The sequence below is a fragment of the Manduca sexta genome, chromosome 6 (assembly GCF_014839805.1).
Source record: "Manduca sexta isolate Smith_Timp_Sample1 chromosome 6, JHU_Msex_v1.0, whole genome shotgun sequence".
NCBI classification, from domain to species: domain Eukaryota; kingdom Metazoa; phylum Arthropoda; class Insecta; order Lepidoptera; family Sphingidae; genus Manduca; species Manduca sexta.
Genome location: NC_051120.1, coordinates 7200421 through 7223861, shown reverse-complemented (window position 1 = coordinate 7223861; position 23441 = coordinate 7200421). Strand labels below are relative to the sequence as shown.

Genomic DNA, 23441 nt, shown 5'->3' with positions numbered 1-23441 from the left:
ATACTGAAGTATAGACCTTTGATGTCAAAGTCATAAGTGACATTACTGCAACTAGGACTAAAGGTTGGTATAAACATGTTTTTCGCATATTAAAGACGAGTTTAAACAGGAACTTAATATCGTATAGAGATTCAAGGAATAGTTTGATGCGATTTTTAGTTTTATACATTTAATTTCCTTTTTTGATATACATAGCATAAATGAACCTAACTCGAAGACATGGTCTTCCTGACTTCATTTTCAATCAGGTTCAAGCATGCAATGGTATGAAAATCTTATAACGCGGTATTGCAGCGAAAATGTCGAAATTCACATTTCTCTGTTATAAGAGATACTCCTCTTGTGTTAATCAGGCTGTAGTGTGCTCTTTGAGGCACGTCTCAACTTGAACCTCAGTAATTAAACGTGGTTGCTCCATATCCGTGATCTAATTTAGGCCCACGCTCACGCTCTGATGGTGCTTGTGCTAATTGCGTTCTACTACTTCATATAGGACCTGAGATATGCCTGAAACAATGATAACACATAATTTGTTGCGCGGGTAAAGCTGCAGCATAAAACGATTAAAAGAAAAGATAATCTGTTGCCTGGCGCTTAAAGTGCACTATCTTTTTGTTTGTAAGAGTAAAGGGCACGAACAACTTCCTACTGCCTTGAGGTGCGACTGGATTTGACGGTTATGTGAGAACAGTCTTGTAATCTAGCGTTAAGCTGCTCAGAGATGGAAAAATTACGGCGTCTGCTAGTCCGAGTTTCTTCTTATACCACGTTGCACTTTTGGAGGGTCCTCATAGCTTCAAGAGTCAGGATAAATTCTTGTGTTTGGCAATTATTTATTTGAATGGGTGTTGCGAGACTGAGATCTTCGTGTTTCATCCACGGCACAAGATAATTGTACGTTATTATAGTCAAGACTATCAGTTTGGTATATGGTATTGTTATTAGTTATTACTTGAGTAATTTAAATCCATGCATTAGTTTCATTGGTAACATCACAAAAACCAAGTGGCCTAGAACCCAAAAACAATAAATTGCTTGCACTTAGACGCATAAAAATTGTAACGTTTCAAAAGCTAGCAATGACGTGAGTAAACTAACAAACGTAAACCATTATAACAAAGTGTTTGCTTTGAAAAACTCGTTAAGGAAGATGATGCGAATGCAAATAAATGTAAATTGATTACTTACGTAGTGCGGTGTATCGGTGTTGTCCACTTTTATGTCGCGCGCCCGTTTTGTGGAACAATTGGACGATTGTTTGTACCTATTTGGTGAATAACTGACGACTACGGATTCTTGGTTTCAAAGTGTAGTAAGAGCAAATTTCAGTTTTAGGCTAGGCGTAAACTGTCTGGTTTGTTTCCTTTATTTGCATTACTTAAAGAGTTATTAAGGATGATGTTAATTTATTTAGTAATTCCTGCTAATCATATTGGAAATCTGCTTTTTAATGCGTATTAAACATTTTTCTTATATACCTTCATTAAATAACAAATTTAAACAAGTTTAGCATTGAAATATACAATTAGCATTACAATGTATAATGTACACTTCAAATGTCTCTAATCTTTGCAGTTAACTGAAGACCTTAGTTTCAATTGTATAAAGGTCAAGATAGTCGTGACAATGAAATCATTAAAATATTGCAACATGGTTGTACGCTCATTGAATTTTAATTATAAATTAGCGAATGAAAGCTATAACTGAAAAAAACTGAGTTTGTCTAAATGTCTATGTATTAGAAAACAAGAAAACTATGAATAACTTGAAAATTCTAAAAAACAAATTCTAGTTTATTACAGCTATTAAATAACAGAAATGAACGAATAGCAAATCGGATTCATTTTATTTTTAGCCTCTTGTCTTCAGGTGTGCAGTCGGCTGTGTAATTATTTTATTTATGTAGATAATGACTCGAATATTTGGATGTGTTACTGGAAAAAAAGTTCGCGTATCAATCAATCCGTGAAGCATTTCAAGAATATTTATTTATTATTATACGATATATGGTTGCAAAACTTGGATTTTACATAGTACATAATTCTGTGCTTGAAGCGAAAATGAGACTTTACATTTTAGACGCTTACGGGTATTTTGACATTTAACAATGAAAATAAATTGTGAACTTTTTCATGTGAATTTTCGATGTCATAATAATATGGTGTCTCCAGTACGTATATTTAGGGTCTAGAAATAGCGTATTTGTCACTGATACTTAATTTCTCGCATCTATTTATTTAGAATCCTATAAAGAAGTACACGAGCGCAGTTTACTTCTTTTACATAGCCACAACAGCCATATTTGTTTACCGCAACGTAATGGCGGGAAGGCATTCGATTTTCAAAATATGCCGCAACATGGCGACATTATAGATATGAACAATGGTTGTTTATGGACGTGCGTCCGGAATTTTGATGCGGTAACGTGATGCGGCGGGACAGCGCGGGACGCATGGCAACAGAATTATAGACGCTTGCATATGGTTCTCTATAATAAAAATTCACGAAGATAACGTGTTGAACGGTTATTTGTGTGAACTGTTAGTTTGATATCAATATGTTTGACCAATCAGTATGTTTGTAGGTTGGTATTTTGAAATAAAATAATGTTTCTTTAGATTAAAATTATTAGACCTTCTTTTTAGTTTTTTTTTTTGTAGGGGTTTCCAAAATAAACCTCTTTAAGAATAGTGGTTGATTCTGTAAACTTTATGAATATTTCCGTTATCCCTAGGTAAATATGTTGCATATTTTAGTTTTTAAAATTAAGTACCTATGAGTTCAGTTGTAATTTCAAACCAGGATTAGTTTAGCACGAAAACTTGTAGAAGGAAATTTTTGCAAGAAACTTTTACGGCACAAAACAATCGCGACAAGCTGACTTATGCAAATTTTGAAGCTTGTTAGACTTGCGGCAAGTCGTATGTATATAGAACTATTGAAATATTGCCGTTATTGTAGACGCATCCGAAAGTTATTGAATTGTTCTAAGCGTAGCATGGAACCCACAATGTAAGTATTAATTCTTGCTAGGTAGCTATGTGGGACTTCTGTTTATTTGTTTATTTGTTAATTTATAATATCTATTAACTGATAGAAGCGGCGATAGCCTAATTGGGATTCGGACTGCTAAGACGAATATCTGCAGGTTTATAACCCAAGGGCACGCACCTCTGACTGCTAAAGTGATGTGTGTATTCTTTGTGGTTTATCGCTTGCTTTAACTGTGAAGGAAAACATAGTAAGGAAACCTGCGTACCTGAGAAGTTTTGTATAAGAATTTAAAGGGTGTGTGAAGCCAATCTGCACTAAGCTAGCGTTGACTAAGCCCTAATCTCTCTTAGTAGTAGAGGAGGCCCGTACTCAGCAGTAGGACAGTATATAATTAAGTGCTGATATTATTATTATATTAATTTATACTGTTTTCCTGTTATACAATTCCGATCGCATTCATACAAATGCTTTCCAAGTATGGATCAAATCCTTGATGACAGTGCCTTATACGTAATTCCTCGTGTCTTTGTAGACGTTATAACATGGAAGCGCTTATAGTATTATGATAATTAGTAGACATTTGGAAGCGTGTGATTGGAAATATATATCTACAGTCTTACTATAAAAATTTCGCAAAGCTATGCTTAGTAAAAACACAAATTTACTCGATCAGCTATAAGTCAAAACCCGCCATCTTGCCTCTTAATGAGGTTTAAACTAGGAAACCGGTGATGTTTTTAACAGCTATTTAAGCAATTCTTAACCATCTCTTAACGCTAAAACAAGTTTATGAGTAACACTGCTAATCTACAAATGCCTAGTAATTAAATAATAAAATCGGTTTCCATTTAATTCTGATGCACGACAAAAGCCTAAACATACTGCACATGAGTACTTCTAAATTACTGGATCCATCCATCAGTTTGCCAGTTAGATTGTCTAAAACATATTAAGAAAGAAGTGTTGAAGATCAAATAGCTAATGCTGTTATTAAAATAAACTCCGATCCGGATATTAAAATACATATGCAACGACTACCAACATATTGTGCAACATAATATCAAGAGGCATAATGATAATCAAAGAAGATTATGTTTGTAGCGTAACGGCTCATTGGTGCGTACACACTCGCCAACCGACGCCCATACATTGTGCTCTCGTGTTCATTCATATAATCTTGAACAGGGACGGATTTAACGGCAGCAAGAAACAAAAAATATAATAGGCAGATACTCGTTTATTAAAAAAAAAACATTATAATAGCGGTGTTTTGTTTATCAAATAATGCCTTCGTTAGGAATTATATAGTATTAAATATAGGAGGGATAGTTAATAAATAGAATATATAATAAATACACACACAGATACATAATAAATAGAATCTACGTAATAAAACGTTTTCTCCACCACTAAATAGGTCAGTTTTTTTTCATGTAATTAATACCGAATGGCCTTGTGAGTTGCAACGTCTCATAGACTACCTGTCCGTTAATAAGCAACTATTAGTATTAGTCTGAATACTATTAGTCAAAATGTACAATTTTATAACATTTAACACCTTCAAGAATAATAATGAGCTGGGATAATCGGCCAGAAATGTTTTTCAACTGTCGAAAAATAACTAATACCGCTTATCATTGTTGGTTTTACGATTTATGGCCCTATGACTCAAGTCTCAATGTCGTCATTCAATGTGTTATGTTTTCAGACACGTCATCACAACCCAAGGTCTATTGAAATTTTCTATTTGTTGTTATTGCTATCGGCAGTGTTTTGAGACCGCGACCTATTTGTGGTTTAAATTGGCACAGGTGACTGGCATGACCAAAAAGAGGTCTATGATCAGTTGTCGCCATTAACGACTTCTTAGGGCTCCTTTTTGTATTAGTCATAAGACATATAACCTAAATGTTCAATAAATTAATTTTATTTAACACATTTTGATTTTGACCCCTATAATCTGGTTCCAATTACATCCCTGGTCTCGTGCCGGAGTGACCGTGTTTATTTACGTACTACCTTGAACTGTAGGATCAATAACCTCGAAAATTTTGTGCAAACCCTCGCGCGTTTCAGTTTTCTGTCTAATTGCTTCACTTAGTGAGATCGCTGATGCGTAATCGGTTCAAGAGTCTCGCAAGACTTCATCTCTGTTAATTTTTGTTGCAATAGTTTATTGGTATTGTCCGTACTTGTGTTTTTTATTGCAATTAAATGAGACGAGTAAGCCGCAAGACGGTAAGGAATACGCCATAAATAATAGCAATATAATATAAAACTTTGAATTATACTTTTCGTCTGAGTAGCAGTGGTGATAATGCAAGAGACTAGTGAGTTATGAGGTTTGCTATTGAAATTATTTAAATGACATGCTCTGTACTATAAGAGAAAACTTGATGTAATAGAAGCCAGTAAGCTAACGCTTTACATACTATTTGGTCGATATTTGGATTACATCGATCATAGGATCAAATCTAGCGTAATTGTCGTAGGTTAATACTAAAGTTTGATTAAAGTAATGTACAGGTTCATTTTGATATTGCGTTAATAAGTGAAACCACATACTCGTCTTAACACTGCTAGCATTGTGCCAAAAATCATCCGTGAATAATCAATATTTTCACCAAAAAACTCTATTTTATTTTACTGATTTATTTATTATGTAAATATAGCGTATGTGTGGATTTGTTTTTAAATGGAGGCGTGATGTTGCCGCTGCGACAAATTCTCTTATAATAACAGTAGTGGCATTAGGGCGTGTAAAATTGAAATTACTTTTTATTGAGATGTTTTAGAGAACTACCCTTTTTAATTTTACACCAACGCGACGGGTTAAGTAACTCATTGTAGTGTTTTTTTTCAAGAAGATAAATGTATGGTTTTATTTGTAACGCAATGTTATAACGATCCTGTATACACAAATATGCATACGTATATATCGACTCTTAACAAGATTCCCGTACATGCATATGTGTGATCGTAGACATACACGAGCCGTAAACGAATTACTCACATGCTATGATTTTGATTGACAGGGACACGGCTGCAGTGGAACGGTTATCCACTTTGCATTGATGAAACATGGCTCGCGTTATTTTGATATGTATTTTAACAGTGTTGTGTGTGTGGATTTTAAATTGTTTCTTTTTGGATGATGTAAAAACCATCGTACATAATTGATGGCATTCATACGACGGTGGGCCAAAGGTAGCTTGGGCATAGCAGTGTATGAATTTGGCGGTGACAAGACGTGTACCAAACAACCAACTTGGCTGTATATGATGGCACAACTTAAGTCTACAAACACGCAACAAACAAAATAGTTACAATACGCTCCACCAACTTGAATTTTTTACGATTGAAAAACGACTTCACTGATAAGTCCAGAAATGTCCAGCAAGGGACCTGTATCCTTTGCTCGGACAATATGTTGACCTATCTAATTTAACGTATTTTATTAAACGAAGTCGTTGTTTGCAGGTTGCTTCTCTCGCTTCCGGTGTGCACGCAGAGGCTGTTGGTGCTACTCTTCGGCACGTTTCGGGTGATGGCCTCCAATGCTGATAAAGCAGGTGCGTTGGTACTTAAAAATATTTATTTATTTCATTTTAAAATGCTGATTAAACTAGATTAGCAGTGGCGAAGGGTCCCTATTCCTGTCGGCTTCCCTTTATGTCAAAGTTATGTAGAATCTAATTATCGTTGGAATGATTTGCAAACATTTATGCATATTAGTATCGATATGTCGGAAAATTTCACCTTTTGCTACTGTAGATTAGTACCAAAAAATAGCAGAAATTCGTAAATTTTTTGACATGTTACTCGATCAGTATTCAGACTTGTCATTCGGAATTCTTTTTGCTAGTCTGAGTTATATTTACAACTCCTCTTTACTCTTTTTCTTATTTAAAATGCGGCTTTACATTGCTACAAGAAAAAACACCAGCGTATTGTTAAGTGTTTTATAAAAATCGAATGCGCTTCAGACGAAATCCAAAAATATAAAGTCTTAGTCAAATGCAAGCTAAAATGGAACCAGACCGATCATGTCATGCGCATGTCTGATGAGTTGTGACTTGTGAGCGAAAATAAACAGTCAGCGGTCACTAAAAAGAAAATAAAAAGTCATGGCTGATTCTGATCAAGGTGAAATCAGAAATAACAATGGACTGCATCCTAATAAATTCAGTATGATTGGTATTCCGATCAAATAAATTAAAATGCTCTAACGATTACATTACAATGTGATGGGTGTCGAAGTCTTAACATTACAACGATCAGTGACGTGACTTGGCCTAATTTTATCGTCACGGACCATTGCTATTTTAGATGAGTAATGTTAAGTCTAATCCACACTTAAGTAACAAATGCGTGCGTCAAAATACATCGACTATTAATCTCGGTGCGGATGTGTCGGACATCTTAAGTCGCAGGAGTGACAATTTAATTTCAGTACAAAGAAAAGAATCGAGGACATTACACACGAACTATGACGTCACACGACACGAATGAGACTTTTTCAGAATCGTAACTCAGTGCTCCTTTATGCGAATGATTCATTCCGTTTCCCATACATCTTGAATGACCGATAATGATGTAAGTCCCTAACATCTGCTGTGAGTTATACAATTCGCGACGTACTCATGCCTTTAATATTGTTAAGACTTAGAACTTTGATGTTATTGGAGCGATGACAGTGATGTTATAGAGTACAAATTGTTAATATAGTTTTTTCGAGTGCGTGCCTAAACGTTACAATACCCGGAACCGGCGGGAATGCATGAAAATATTAATGAAGGTAGAAGAAGCGAGAGAAGTATGCCAGAATCGTGTAAAGTGGTAATCCATAGTTTCTGCGTACCCCTATGGGATAGACGCAATGAACAGTGTAAATAAATATTTGAATAACTTTATAGTTAGCCAGGCTCGTAACGTAACGATGGTTTTTGTATTCGTGTCGATCGCGTGCAACACGATAGTTTTTAAATAATGTTTTGATTGATTTCCATGCATTACTTTACGTAATTGTTATGCTCGAAGATTTTATTGTTTATTTGAGATGCAAGATTATTATATTCAGTTTTAAGATATTTCATATTATTTATATATGTACGAGAAACATATGGTATTGGATTGGACTGTTAAAAAAATTATCATCTTATTATAATTTTGCTCAGAGACTACTTTTTCTCTGCAGAACATTGTCGCCAGTGTATTAGTTATTATAAGTATTAACATGTCTAAGTCTTACTTATAAACTTGTTTTAGTGTTAAGAGGTGGTTAATAATTGCTTAAATAGCTGTCAAAAGATCACCGGTTCTTAGTTTAAGAGGCAAGATGGCGGGTTTTGACTTACAGCTGATCGAGTAAATTTATGTTTTAAGCATAGCTTTGCGAAATTTTTATAAGTAAGACTGTGTAGTCTATATGTCTTAAGATGATATGCACAGGTTAATTCCATGCAGTGTTTTATTGGTTTAAATAGTATTTACTATTGTATAGAGACAGTTTTGGTACTTACCGCCAGTTGAGTAACTTTCCTCTCTTTTTAACCGATTTCAAAAAAGGAGGAGGTTATCAATTCGACGTGAATTTTAATTAGGCACCGACTCCGAAATTGGTATCTAGTAAATACCTGTTATGTGAAATTATTTTTTGGTTTTGAGTGGTTTTTGAAGGCGGTTTAATTTTTTGTTAAAATTATTTTTATGTTTCTGTAAGAAGATCGCGCATTATTTAAATTGTAAACAGCTTTCGGAATTAGTAAGACTGTTATTTATACCATTTTATTTTGGAAATTCATGACACTAATGAAAAAGAATAAACGTGAAAACGTTAGCATAGTAAACATTTTAACACAGACATTCGGCATTCAGCCATTAGCTGACCGAAAATAATTATACTTAATTATTCCAATTAATCGCGCGTTCCCGTGCCCGTCGCGTGGGCGATCGCTCGCTGCAACGAACGCCAGTCGCGATTGTTTAATCTCTTCAGAGCGCCTCATCGGATTATTGTTTGACCCAGTTCGGTTCCTATCGCGCTGCGTAAACCTAGTTCTTACCGTCTTTATATTGCAGACTTGATTGTTTATGTTTCAATTTAACATTGCCAGACTGCGTCGGTGGCGTAGTTGTTTTGCACCATGGCGGTGAGATCGTAGGTTCGATTCTCAAGACGGGTAAAGTTATATGGGTTTTCGTAGTCAGTGTCATATCGATAAGTTCGGGTGCTCACCCCATATAATATGGTTTCTACTAAGTACTGCGTGCGCAATGTGTATGTGTTACACCACTACCTACCCCTGAAAAGGAAAAGAGGGCGTGATATTATTTATGTAACATCTACTTTACTATAGCCAAAAATGTAGAATCCCAATAATTATATTATTAAGCGCTCACGTCGGTGTATTATTAAGTGTTAAATCAAAATCAGTTCCGTTGTTTGGACAATTAACTTTTATATACGGACAGACAAACAAACTTTCTCTGTTTATGTAATGGCGTGGATGATTACGATTCACGCGAAACTTAACATTTAACGTTAACATATTGCTGTCTGGTGGTTATACAATAAAAACTGTCGGATCCTTCGAAAGAAATGTTAATTTTTATGATTTTGGTACTTTGATGACTATCCGATGTGTATCAATTTTATCAAGAGAACTAGACTTATATCCAGTATGTGGTTTAATCTGTGTATCAAATAAGTCTCGAAAGAAATGTAAATTTTGCACATTTGATTTTGACGATGACCCTCCAGTGTCTTCTGTCAATTTTATCAAGGAAACTAGTTATATCCAGTATGTGGTTTAATCTGTGTATCAAACAAATCTCGAAAGAATTGCAAATTTTACACATTTGATTTTGATGATGGCCTTTCACCGTCTTCTGTCAATTTCATGAAGGAAACTAGTCATATTCAGTATGTGGTTTTATCTACGTATCAAACGTATCCGTTCAACAGTTCAACCTCTTACATAGAAACATCTTCACAAACGTTTGCATTCATATTACTAAGAATCATAACACGCTACTGACACGTTGCAACTCCATACAAGACGGACAAATGCATGCCGATCCGCATTGTTGTTTCGTTATGGTGAGGTGCAAAGGATCTGACGATACGAACTGCGTGGCAATGTGTCACGATTTTACAATGTGTTTGTCTGATATTGATTAAGATATGGTTATGCAATAGTCAGATCATGGTAGATCTTCCTAAATATTTTTTTATTGCTTTGAATGACGAGACGAGCTTGTCGTTCGCCTGATGGTAAGCGATACGACCGCTCAAACACCACGAAACACCATCCAACTGAGACATGAGATTGTAAGTCTTGTTATGTCTAGTAGTTAGTTACACTGGCTACAATGTCCTTCATACCGGAACACAACAGTGACTACATATTGATGCGTGGCGGGAGAATTAGACATTGCGGTGGCACCTTACCAGGCGGACTCTCACATATGAGAGACCTACCACCAGTAATTGATTGATTTAATAGCTGATAGATTGTCTGAGAGAGAGTGTATGTGTAGGTACTTCTACTTTGGTTATATCTATCGCTAATCTGCGGAATAAAATACAGTTAGGGTTAAATATGAAGGACATCACAGCCAAGTAATTATAAAAGTTGACATCCTTTGCAGGATGATGATCGTCAACGAGAGATGTTGTATTGATTTCGTATGTTAAAGTGAATGTTAGACATTGAAATAAAAGTTATTTCGAATTTTATCGGGGTAAGAAAATCATAATATAAAAGAACCGCGATAAAATCCGAAAAATAGTTTTATTTCAATGAGAGATGTTGTGTTTGATAGTCGTTAGTATTTTGTTGGCATGATTTACAGACTATTGCCATGCGATGTGTTAGACCGAGTTTCTATGGCCGGTTTTGCTAAATAGTATACAGTGGTTGCTACCCGGTCGATTCTAAAATATATCCAGTACACTCCCACTAGATAGCGGTTAATAAAAAGATGTTGATTTACATCTATCAACTGCCAATGCAGTTCGTTTGATTTAAATCTTAATGCTTTTTAGTGTCTTGGCAGTGATAGATAACACTATCTACTGTATAACGTATTATTTTCGTGTTATAATAAGGAATGATGTAATGTAAATGAAAGAGTTAAGTATAATTGTATAGATTTTTTAACAGACTGCAAAGGAAAGAGGTTATTTGTTTTCTTTTTTTATGTTCAGTGATATTTTATTCCTTGTGGTCAGATATAAATTAATCTTTTGCATCGGATTTTTAATTAATTGTGGAAACTTAATTGAACCATGTACCTAATTTGCTTTATTTTATGTTATTATTATTGCTTGTATGTTTTCCTTAAAAACCAATAAATAAAGCCATGTTTTAATTGATAGCTAAGCTAAATAAATACACGAATAAATATGAAATTTTAATTAGTCACCGACTTTAAAATATATTTTGTGTACATATAAATATAAAAACACAAATAGAAAGAAGATTAAATTGTTTGTGTTTTAATTATAGTTTTTTATTTACCCGTATTAAACGTTTATATATTTGGTTTGCGGTGGTTTTTAGAGTCGTTAATCGTCAAGACGTTAGTCTTAAAAAAAAGAAGACCCTCAATTTCACTGTATTTTTTTTATGTTTGTTACTCCAGAATTTCTGGACTGGGTGAACCAGTAGCGATGGAAAAAAATATTGAGGTTTTGTAATATAAATAGGTGAAAAATATTCTTGCATTTTAATAACTCCAACATTCGCACAATTATTAACAAAGACTATGTAATTTGTATGAGAGTTGCTTGTGAACTGGTTGCAATAGTTGGCGCAGTTTAAATATGATTACGTTTGTAAAACTGCGAGCAAATAGCTCTCAAGCGAAGCACTGAACGTTAGTTATGAAAAAGTTGAGAATAAAATGCGGTTTAGAGTGCACTTTCTGAGTCGTTATGAGTTGTATGGAGTTTATGGTAGAATGCTTTGATGCAACTTTTTCATGACTTAATTGAATATTCATAGTATTATTGTTTATTATGCCGATAGTGATATTTATGTTTAGCTTAATTATTGTTTTTATATTGTTCATTAATATAAGCCTAGTATTTTTAATTACTGGTAAGCATTGGCTTTATTTACGATTGCCTTTGCCTGCGGCTCCGCCCGTGTGAAAAGTATATCCGGGATAAATATTTTCCCGGGATAAAAGTAGCCAATAGCACTAGGTAGTAATGTAGCTTCTTCTTAGTAAAAAATATCAATACGGTTTAATATCATAGTTACTGAGATAAGCGCGTTCAAACAAATAAACTCTTCACCTTTATAATAATTTGTTTATTAGTATAGATTTGTCAGCAATAATTATCATATAAGAATTGATTTTTTAACCATTTCATCATTCCCGTCTTAAAGGAATTTTTATGTTCAAGCCTTATTTTTTTGTCCGTAATTACAATCCTGTAACAACATAACATGAGTTTATTACAGGATTTGGTATAAAAGTCGTCGCTTAATATATGCACACGTTTGTTACATGATTACCACATTTTTTTTGCTGTTATTGTGTAATATATTCCTGTTTTACGTTGCGTGAAGTAATGTTTTCGTTCGTATTCACTTTCAATTTGTGGCTCGTTGAATTCGCCGTCTGTGGCATTAATTGACGTAATTTGTCGCTTAAATAGTTTTTTAGGGCGCATGAAAGTAAACATGTGAACACACAAAGATTTCCTGGATGATGGATATAGTTTCGCGTGAAATAATAAACACTTCGTTTGGAATTTGGTTGAAAGTGAATTGTTTGTTGTGTTGGGGACACGGTCTAGTTTGGTTATTTTTTATTGATAATTACTGAGAATTAAGAACCAAACTTAATTCTCAGTGTTGAAAATTTAGATATAAAAGAATGTAATTCTTTAAACTGTTATTGTTTGAGCTGCAAATAGCTTAATTTGGGAAAGACGCCTGTTATTTGAGACCTCTTTTCGAGGCATTTATTTATTTATTTATTATACACAGGAACATCAACAGTTTACATACGAATATAATGGTACGTGAACAATTTGCTTTCAATAAAAATGTCAACAGTGGGTCAATATGGCAGTTATTCGGGGCAATGTTACCTATCTGAAACTCAAAATTACAAGAGCTCTGTTATTGAATATGCATTAGTTTAAATTCATACGAAAATATTGGAAATTAAACCAATAAAAGTTTTTTTTTTTGTTACGAATTAATAGTGCAAGGCTCTTAACAAATTTTTTAGGCTGTATAAGTGTATTTAATTTGTCGATGTAATAATCATTGGATTTCTTGGACTGGATTCGTAAATTATTAAGAATGGCCGATTCAATAATTCCTTTAAGCTTAAAGCAAGGATCCGATCATAAAATGCCTTCGATCCTGTTTTGTTCTAAACAACTGACTAACAACCGCTTGGTTCATTGCTAAAAAACAGCAGCAATACTACCAAGAATATAATTCCGAGCATCACTTACAATAAACATTAAAAATGAATATGATATTATCAGGCACAGGTATGACGTCGGAAGCCCTGGGCGTGTCGGTGGCACCGTCATTCTTCCACTCTTGCGTGTCCGACGGCAAAACGGCAACAATGGAGGATGTGCAGAGATTCAAGGTTAGTACACAATAAGCTCTTATGCTGTTTAATGAGCCGTATGTAGGACGTTTTGTACCACGGGATATGGTTATTGATCCTCGATAAACTATGTACTATGGTATTCAGCATATCTCCATGGTAGCGTGTGATGTGTTTGCTCGCGATTACCATACCCTAAATAAGTATGTGATGGTATCTAAAGATTGTAAGGAAGGTATGATTTCCTCTTAAAGTTAGCTGAAAAATTTATAGTAATTTCGGGACCACTAAAGCATGTATATACTTGTGGTAACATACGTATCAAATATAGAGTCATTACCATACGAAATACGGTAATAACTTTAAAAAAGTCATCAAAATAATTACACACATTAATAAGATAATGTCTTTCAGATTGTAATATATTATGTGAAATATAGCTTTGTAAAGCGCTTAGTTGCACCATTATCGATGCGGCTGACACGGACATCTGGTTTTTGTACAGATTGTGATAGCACGTGCGTGTATTACGTGTCGAAAAGGGGGCCAACAGATAGTGGACTCTGTGTAAACGTCATATCGTGGGGTGTCGTACAGAACAGTCTTTATACGTAGTTCTACAAATATACTAGAAATGCCAAAACACAGGCAATACTTGTGGTACCTTCTAGCTTCTTCAGATTGTCGATTATGTTGAGAAAATTTCGTATGTGCATACGCCAAAGGCTATGTCACATGTGACCTAATGTAAATGTGTAGATCGTTTTATTTACTGAAGTTATGATCGTGTTCCGAGGTATAAAATATTTGTCAATTTTTTTGTACAATTATAATATTTTTAGGAGTTGAGGTTAGATATGAATACAAGATAATTTTGATATGTCTGAGACTTGAATATCATATTTTAAGTCATTATTGTAAAAATACGTATAGCAGTTATACAAATTTCCCCTACTACGTTGTTTATAAGTAAAGATTTACGATGTATCGCTAATCCTATTTATCGCACGTGTAAAGGTAATAAACAGTTTTTTTATCAGTTAAGTGGGGATTCTAATAGCATTTCCTTATCAGATGCGGAGTTAAATTTAAATTATCTTAAGTATGCGCAATGGACAATGACATTGTGTTACAATTATGTTTTGTAAGACTGCCATGTACACTGTTTGTTGACAAATACTGTATTGTATCTACCTTCTTTCTTTTAATACTATCTTTAAAATATTAACTTTGCTTTGGGCGGGAAATAGTAGCTTGAAAGAATCTCGATTCGACCATTACTTGCGTACCTATAATGTGATAAGCTGGTATGTTAGCTTAGGTCAGGTTATAGGCCTAGATAAGGTACGATTTAAACCCAACGGTCATATTAAAGGGATTTTCTGGATACGAAAATACATAGCCAATTCTAAGTTAAATGCCAGACACGCAATGGAGATTCTTCTATTATTATAGATGTTTATAGATGTTAGCTGACCGACGTATTAGGTTTCATTCAAGAAAAAATAATTGGACTTCTAAAGAATAACAGTGTTTGGGGAAATCTTCGTCGTACGTTAATAGTTTAAAGTGCAATCATACAAACTTCATTTCACGAAATAAATGTTTGTCCAAACGTGTGATTGATTGTCGTGTATTTGATGTATTATAGATTGTTATAGCATGATGTGTACATAGCTTTATATTGTTCACTTAACTTGTCTATAACATGCGGCAAAAGGCTGAAGTGTGCGTGAGTACTAACATTATACAACAGTTTGGTTAATACACTATGTAGATGTATTTAATGCGCTTCTGTTTACGGCTATATCATTTCTAGAATTTTCTATCGCACCGCTTTTGTATAGCACGTTATTAAATTCTAAGAAAAACTTATTGTAAGTATTTATAATTGTAGTTTTGATTTTTATAGATATTATGACTAATTTGTATTTTTTAAAATGTAAAATTTGGGATATTTTTTATTGGAATCACGTAACTGATTAGTCATAAATGAATCAAAAGTGGCTTCATAACACATTGTAATCACCGATTAAATTTCCTTCCTTTAACAATAACGAGAATAATTCATAATATTAATCCACACCAAATATTAATTTCCAAATTCAATAGAATTTAGTCACTACTCTTACAAACTGATAAAGCTTCCGTATCATTCGTAGAAGCTTGTTTGATTAATTTCATCACATTCTGTTTACTCCACTGATAAGGCGTTTGATTCACGTAAATGTTACTCATCCAACCGTTACTCATGTGAAACCGGCCTAATTCAATTACTACAACGGAAGCGGATTCTTTCACTACGGTTGCGTGATCTAGTTAGATCATTTGTTTATATTTTTTTGTATTCAGAATATTTGGTAGTATTTTCGCTTTGATATTTAAATTTTAGAGGCACGATCGGCTTGAAAATCGACGATATTTTTCTTAATTGTAATGAGGTAAATTGCTTGTCTCTTCCTTTTAATTAGATTTAGAAATAAAACGAATCTTTATTTATCAGTTTAGTGGAAACTGTGGTGATAACTTTTTAATATGTTCCTTAAACGTAGCTAGAATTTAAAATTTATAACTACTACGCCTTCCTTAATTTTTTTCAAGCATCCTATTTAAAAAAAAAAATGATAAAAATCCGAGTAAATATCATTGCATAATATAAAACATAAGTAGACGTATAAATTCGTATTTCCCTCCACATCATATTACTCTTGAAATTCGACGGCCATATTTGCGAAATGTTATAACATTCCACCATGCTCTAATACCTTCTGTGCTTGCCACGTAACAATTAGCATCATTAACACTTCATATTCTTCCTAAAGCTACTGCTGCCTCCTTCTCCACTGATCCTAATACTGAAACATATAAATTTTCGCTTTACCTTGACTTTATTAGCTTTTGGATCATTACTCCTTGCAACGACGCTGATGGTAATGATTTCGATGGTAATGATAATTACGGTAATGAATTATGTAATAATTATTATTATTGTGTTACGTTGTCAGGTGGCAACCCGAATAATGCGTCAGCTGATAGAACAGTTCAGCGCCGGGGATCTCTTCGGAAGGGACAACTATGAGTACTACGCTAGGGTTACCGGTCGCATACTGCGCGTGAAGGACGAGTGGATATGCTCGTTCAGAGACCCGCCGCCGCCACGACACCGGAGGGACCAGGAGGCGTATGCTAGTGAGTTCTTTATTATTTACAGGCTTATGCTAGTACTTATGAATAAATGTCATACTGTGCAGTTTTCCAAGACTAAAAGAACTTATGGTAATGAAAATTTCTGCGCCAAAACATGCAAATATGTTGAGTGGTATGTGTCAACTATTACAATCAATTAGTGTATTTCAAGACGCAAGATGGTCGTGGAAAAGTATAAAAAATAATGTTTCAGTTCATAAATGATTTTAGTAATTGTTTGTTAGCATATAAATTACGTAGATCTATTCTAAAGCGACCATAGATAATTAGCTCCAGCCATCCAAAAATAACATTTCATCAGATAGCCAAAAAAAATAGTATAATTACAAACGGCGGTTTAAAAAGCCGTGTTTTGAAATTCGGTAGCAACACTGTAAAGTAACGTTGCAATAAAAATGTAATTAGCCTCTATTCCGACACAGCGAAGGCGATTATAAAATTATGTCTCAATTTGGGATTGTCATTGTCTTTGAACTATTATATCCTTTTATATAAAGTGGAATTTATACCTGGAACTAATGGGAATTTGTTTTATGGTTTATAGTACAATAGTTTAGTGTTTTAAGAGGTTTGAAAACAGTATCCGTGTAATGCAGGGTAGTTTAGATACATCATTTGGGCCTTTTTAAAGATACAGACAATACCTGTGGCGCGAGGTTATGTTCTTTCCAAATAAAAGTACGAAAGACTGATCTTATATTTGTAAATTTTTATGCACACTCGTAATTTTTTCCGTGCTCAAATTTTTCAAGCCAAAAATTCACACCGCTCATCATTAAACAATCGTATAATTTACAAAACACGGAAATTCAACTTTTTGTTATGAGATACTGGCCACAATAAAGCGTTTGTTTGGTTTTAAGACTTTTCTGACGTCGTCAGTACATTCAATTGTTTAAGACTAATTGATTTGACACTGAGACGTGGTCTATAGATAACATACCTCGTACGCTACAGTGTAAAGTGTGATAAATTTGATTTTATAGAAATTTGAGCTGTGTGCAAGTAAACAAGCGTCTATTGAACGAAATAGGGAATTTCAGTTGATATTTATTTAATGTAATATTTTAGTCAAAGACATTAGACAGTATAGTTAGTTATAGATCGGGCATCAGGACCAAATTTGTGCTCCAAAAGTTATTACCAATTGGTAATAAGTCGTTATCTTATTTGAAATGTCCGTGTGATAATATCCTTAGATATTAAAACAAAAATAACATACTTAGAGAAAATTTGCTGATATACGCATTAACCCGTCATGACTTGTCAAAATTTTATTTTCAAATATGTACAGGTAGCTGAATGTTTGCCGCCAAACATTGACAGCTACGCGTGTGACGGAAAAATAACCTTATTATGTAGTATATAAGGTTATAATCCCGTGACACACGCAAATGTCATGTAGCTGTCTTGGCTCGCCGGCGAGCCACGAGAGACCAAGAGTTAAAAACGTGCAAATCCCGATATGGAAAAAATTAAAAATATTTTACATCGATGTTTTGCTATTTCAAGATAGATTCAGTAACCATCACATGAGCGCAAAATTTTTGTATAACAATCTTCCCAATGCCCGCTCTATATAGTCTTACAACTCTTTGATTTTAGTTTATATTATTTGATTTTAGTCTATATCATATTATGAGAAGAATATCAGTTTTTTTTTGTAAAACCTAAAATGTGTCAATTAAAAGTAATGTTTTTTTTTGCAGGACAATTATCATTGGAAGCAGAAAAAACATGGTTGCAGTGTGAATGCGATCGCTGGGGGAATAAATTTAATTTAGAAGGTAAACTTTGTTTAGATTATTTCATCAATCGTCAATACAGTTGAAACACAGAGAAAGAAAAAAAATATTATTAATTAATTCATTGTTTTTATGTACATGTCGGATTTAACTAAAAAGTTGATAAGATATAGAATTTTTTTTTGAATTTTGTCCATAAATTTTTTAAAATGTACTTAAGCTGTTTTGCAACTGCGTCGACGATATCCTCACCCCGCTACTGCTTTTAACTTAAAATACATTTAGGATATTTTTCGCAGGTCATCAAAACGAAACTCGTATACTCGTATAAGTTAAAACTAGCCAAGTTATTTAGTCAATTGTAATGTACAGTTTGGTGAGTCGAGTTTGTGAAACGATATTTAATACACACACATAAATATCAATTGATATGAGTTTATATCATTAACATGTAAGATGCATTGGCGTAATTAGGTGTAACATACTGAATCTAATGTGTACTGATCACCTTAGCCGGTGTCTGAGCAATACGTTTGCCTTCCACTGACTTTCTTAATAAAGATAATATATAGTCAGCGGGTCCTAATCCATTTACGGAAACCCCTTGAAGCATCTGAATGTTTGCCGGCAAACATGACAGCTACATGACATTTACGTGTGTCACGGGAATATAACCTTATATACTACTTAATAAGGTGACACGCGTAATGTCATGTAGCTGTCATGTTTGCCGGCAAACATTCAGATGCTTAAAGGGTACGAATTACTGGAATTATTATTTCGAACTCCTCGCTGTCTTTCTATTTGATTAATTTCGTTCCGGGATAATGACATATTAGTTTTCCCTGAGACTCGCCGAGCTTCACTACTCGGTGTCATAATGCGTGCCACTGCTGATCCTGGCTTATAGGAGTTGTAGTGGTGGGTGTGAGGGCGGGAAAGTCTCTCTACGGGGGGAATTCCGTCTTTTTGAAATTACGGCTATTCTAATTCAAAGACAGGTTTGATAGCCATATAGATAAAAAGAAGATATTTTCTTTTTCACCTATTATATGGCTTTCAAAGATTGCCTTTAATTAACATGCTCGTTATTACAAAAAGATGGACATGCCCTACAGGAGAAATAGGGCCCTTGTGTTCATAATATAGATTTGAATATTGTCTCGCTTCTTATTTTATTATGGGACGGATATCGGGTCTGCTAACTGTGTGCACGGTTTGCGTGCTTATCCCCCAGAGTTAAAGCATTAATGTTGGAATTCTATACCTGAGCCGTATGGCCGTAAGAGTATTCCTAAAGCTGTATTTAAAGTTTCCTATCTATTGACCACGTTAATGCAACGATACGTCTTAATAGACCTATTTCGATTTTGTCTTATATTTGCCATTTAAATATAGTTTTGGTTTTTTCTAATTACGCCAATGTTTGTGTTATCCATTGGGCTGGTGGAAGGTAGCACATAGTCGTTAGTGACATGATTTTTGTTCGTAGATCTAGCCCTTTTGCACGTGCAAAAATCGTCCGATAAAACAAGTTTTGTAGTAGCAATTTTTATTAATTTTAACACGGGGTAAGTATGATGATTTCTTATGTTTACGAGTATGTTAGACGTCGATCATGAACGCTGCAATCTTCGAAACGTATAATATAAAAAAACCGCGATAAAATCCGAAAAAATAGTTTGTTTCGACGGGGTAAGTATTTGGAAATATATCTAGATAGAGATAATCTACATATTATGAAACTATATAAAAAAAAAACAATATATTTCGAAGTTTCTTTAAACGTTGTGTATTAATGGAAGTATATTTTATTTTGTACTGATTTGATATATTACTTACTTCAAATATAATTTTATAATATTATGTGAAAGAAAATGAAGTCTAGTGTTACAATATAGCCTCACTAGTGCACATAAACACTAATATAAAATATCACACACAAGTTCGTACGAATGTTATCTAACACAGTAAACAGTAAACACTAAACTGGATTGGTGTTACTATAAATAAGTATTCAGTCATAGTTAAAAATGTATCACATCATGTGTTAATTAAGCGTGATAATTATTTGTCTGGTTAAGAATCCCATTTGTGATAATGAAATATAATGAATCCAAAAAAATACCTATATAATGTATGACTACAAATTGAGATAAGTTATCCTTAAAATAGCACTACATGTTTAGATTGTCAGGATTCATTAGTAAATCGACAATATCTTTCATGCATTTACGTTTTTAAACTTGGCAAAATATTTGATGAATTTGATTCCTTTGTTTTGGGTCGATAAATTGTAGAACATGACAAATAATACATATATTCCATTTTGGATACAACATATATCCCTTATCTCTATAGAATTATATCTGTATTTAAAAAATTCTATATAACAAAGAAATCATAATTTTGCTGTGTTTAAAATCTCCCTTGCCCACATAAATCACATAGTTACCCACCATACTCATTAGCTAACCATTTACCACGCTATCCACAACATGGTGATTGATATTCTTGTTCTCACGAAGGTCTAACGAAGTCCGAGGAGTGCCAGTCGATGCCGGCGCTGATGGGCGTGGTGGGCGGCGGCACGCCCGGCTCGGTGCTCGGCATCATACCGGAGCACAGTCTGCTCGACTCCTGCACGCGTCTGTCCATATCGCTTGAGGAGAGCGTCTTCAAGGTATAGTACAATCCCATCAAAAACATTAATGTGAAATGAGACACTAGTTGAATAGGTTATATGCCTTGGTTTGTTGACTTCAACGACAAAGGAAATGAGGTCTAAATGGGTGTTAAGTTTAATAGACAGTCCTGTAATTCATTTGTAGCATAAAATATTTTATAACAAGTTAAATTATCATTTCTTCTTATGACTTAGGATTTGGCCAGTTCGAATATATGAGTCATACTATAAGCCTTCGCAAGTTCTAAAGGTGAAGTTCTTGTTTTATAATTTAATTTGTTTTAGTTAGTAATATTTTTTTATGAGTTAATTTAACTTGTAATTCAGATATAGTTGTGTAATGTGTATACCTGTAATGGACATATACATCAGCCACTAATGATTACTATGTTTATAGAAGTTTTAATTTGGCCAACAACATATGCTGTTGGTGTACCTTAGAAATAAATAAACATTTTTCTGAAAATTAGGCTCTCTGGTGGAAACTAGCTATCGAACATAGGGTTCTGGCATTACTGTTTTAGTAGACTTAATTAATGATATACTATTCACACTATTAACCTTCGATTTTACTTACTGTATGCACATTCACTCATTAAAATAATATTATATGAAATAGTACAGTTGCGCTCTAAAATTGTAAATATTTTAATCGTAATCATAAACAAATTTCCAGATATCAGTAAGCTCATCGTCTCAGTCGTCTCGCAGCAACTCCAGCCCCCACATGACTCTGGAGGAGCTCCGCGCCATCAACAAATACGCCGAGAGCACCAAGAGCCTCTCCTATCTCCCTCAGGTATGTTACTGTTATATCTCTCCATCTCATTCTATTTCATCGACTTATTTTTCCAATGTTGTATAGAGATTTTTGAATAAAAATATATATGGAAATTTACGTCTCACTTTGATTGCATTTTAGTTGATGGAAATACTACTTTAGGTTTTATTGTGGACAAATACTAAAAGTTGATGTAAATTATCGAAAATTATTTGATGTAACAATGTAAATGCATTTGAAAGGATATAAGTATTTGAAATATGCCACTTAGCTTCTCTTAGAGACTGAATTTTTAAATTTATCCATAGAAAACAAATCCACTTAATAAATATCTACCTATAATATTATATGATATGGAATGAAGGCGGCGACTTGATTCTGATTTATTACCGTTTCAATGTTCATGTATGCGTTACATAAAATAAATGATTCATTAATAATCACTTGCATCGATTTAAATTTTAATTTGTTATCGATGATCTTGACAAAAGCATCAATGTACGCATATGTGGACAGAAGAACGAGGCGATGTGTGTGACGAGTGTGTAAAGCGATATGTTTGGATTCTAGCGCACACTGAAGGACATGTTATATAAGTGATGGTGACGACACTTTGCTCTGTATCCTGTAGACACCACTACGGCCGTCTGTCCCCTTGTACTGTCTCTTCGCGTGGACCATTAGCAAACTTATAAACGTATTTAGTATACGCGTGCGGAGGCAAATTTTGAGAACCATAGATAAAGTAGAGTTTGACATTTGGCAACATTTCATAGACCATAAAATATTTTGAGATAGGGGGAATAGTTTTTCCAGTGAATTTGATACTACTAATATATTTTTTGAATTATCTAATTGAAAAACATTTTAAAATAATAGTATATCTTCGTATGTATAATTGCGTATCATAATCAGCACAGTATTAGGATCTGATTCTGAAATTAAGCATTTTCTTATAACTAAAAAAATATAAAAATCAATTCAAGATACCAAGATAGGTATTATTTAATATTTAGATAAAAATTACTTAAACCAATTTTGACCATCATTGTGTTTACTATTGGTCCACGTTTCTTACAAAATGCATGTCTGTTTCCCTTTCAAAAATATCACTAGGACATTTGTGGCTGATCTGTTAGTATTTAGTTACTTGCTCTTACTCGGATGCGCTATGTAAATTGATCACATTACACAATAAATATTACTTAAGGCAATGATATGGTATGGTGATACATTTGTGTATATTTTGGCAACACTGAAGATTGTAGGTGCTGAAATATAATGTCAATACTATGATGGGAAGTAGAGTTGAGTTCATAATATTTAGAATTTACTTGTCAAAATATTATGTATAAGGATATTTATTAATATTTTTAACTGTGTAGGATGTCTAAGTTATTATGTATAGCTGTGGTCTAGTACTCTTGTGTTCATACCC

General features: G+C 33.9%; 1 protein-coding gene across 4 annotated transcripts in view; it reads left to right on the top strand.

Annotated features, from left to right (window-relative positions):
- LOC115442193 (rho GTPase-activating protein 20) overlaps positions 1–23441 on the top strand; it is a 34126-nt gene that overhangs the window by 5196 nt on the left and 5489 nt on the right. For 2 of the 4 annotated variants that reach the window (XM_030167198.2, XM_037447063.1), the window contains exons 4-9: positions 6475–6566; positions 13514–13623; positions 16590–16773; positions 18501–18578; positions 21065–21219; positions 21899–22021. In XM_030167198.2, coding sequence (XP_030023058.1) covers positions 6475–6566; positions 13514–13623; positions 16590–16773; positions 18501–18578; positions 21065–21219; positions 21899–22021 — 742 coding nt within the window. Of the gene's footprint in view, positions 1–6474; positions 6567–13513; positions 13624–16589; positions 16774–18500; positions 18579–18835; positions 18913–21064; positions 21220–21417; positions 21473–21898; positions 22022–23441 lie in introns of those variants that run through there. The other 2 variants (XM_030167199.2, XM_030167200.2) reach the window with 2 other exon arrangements.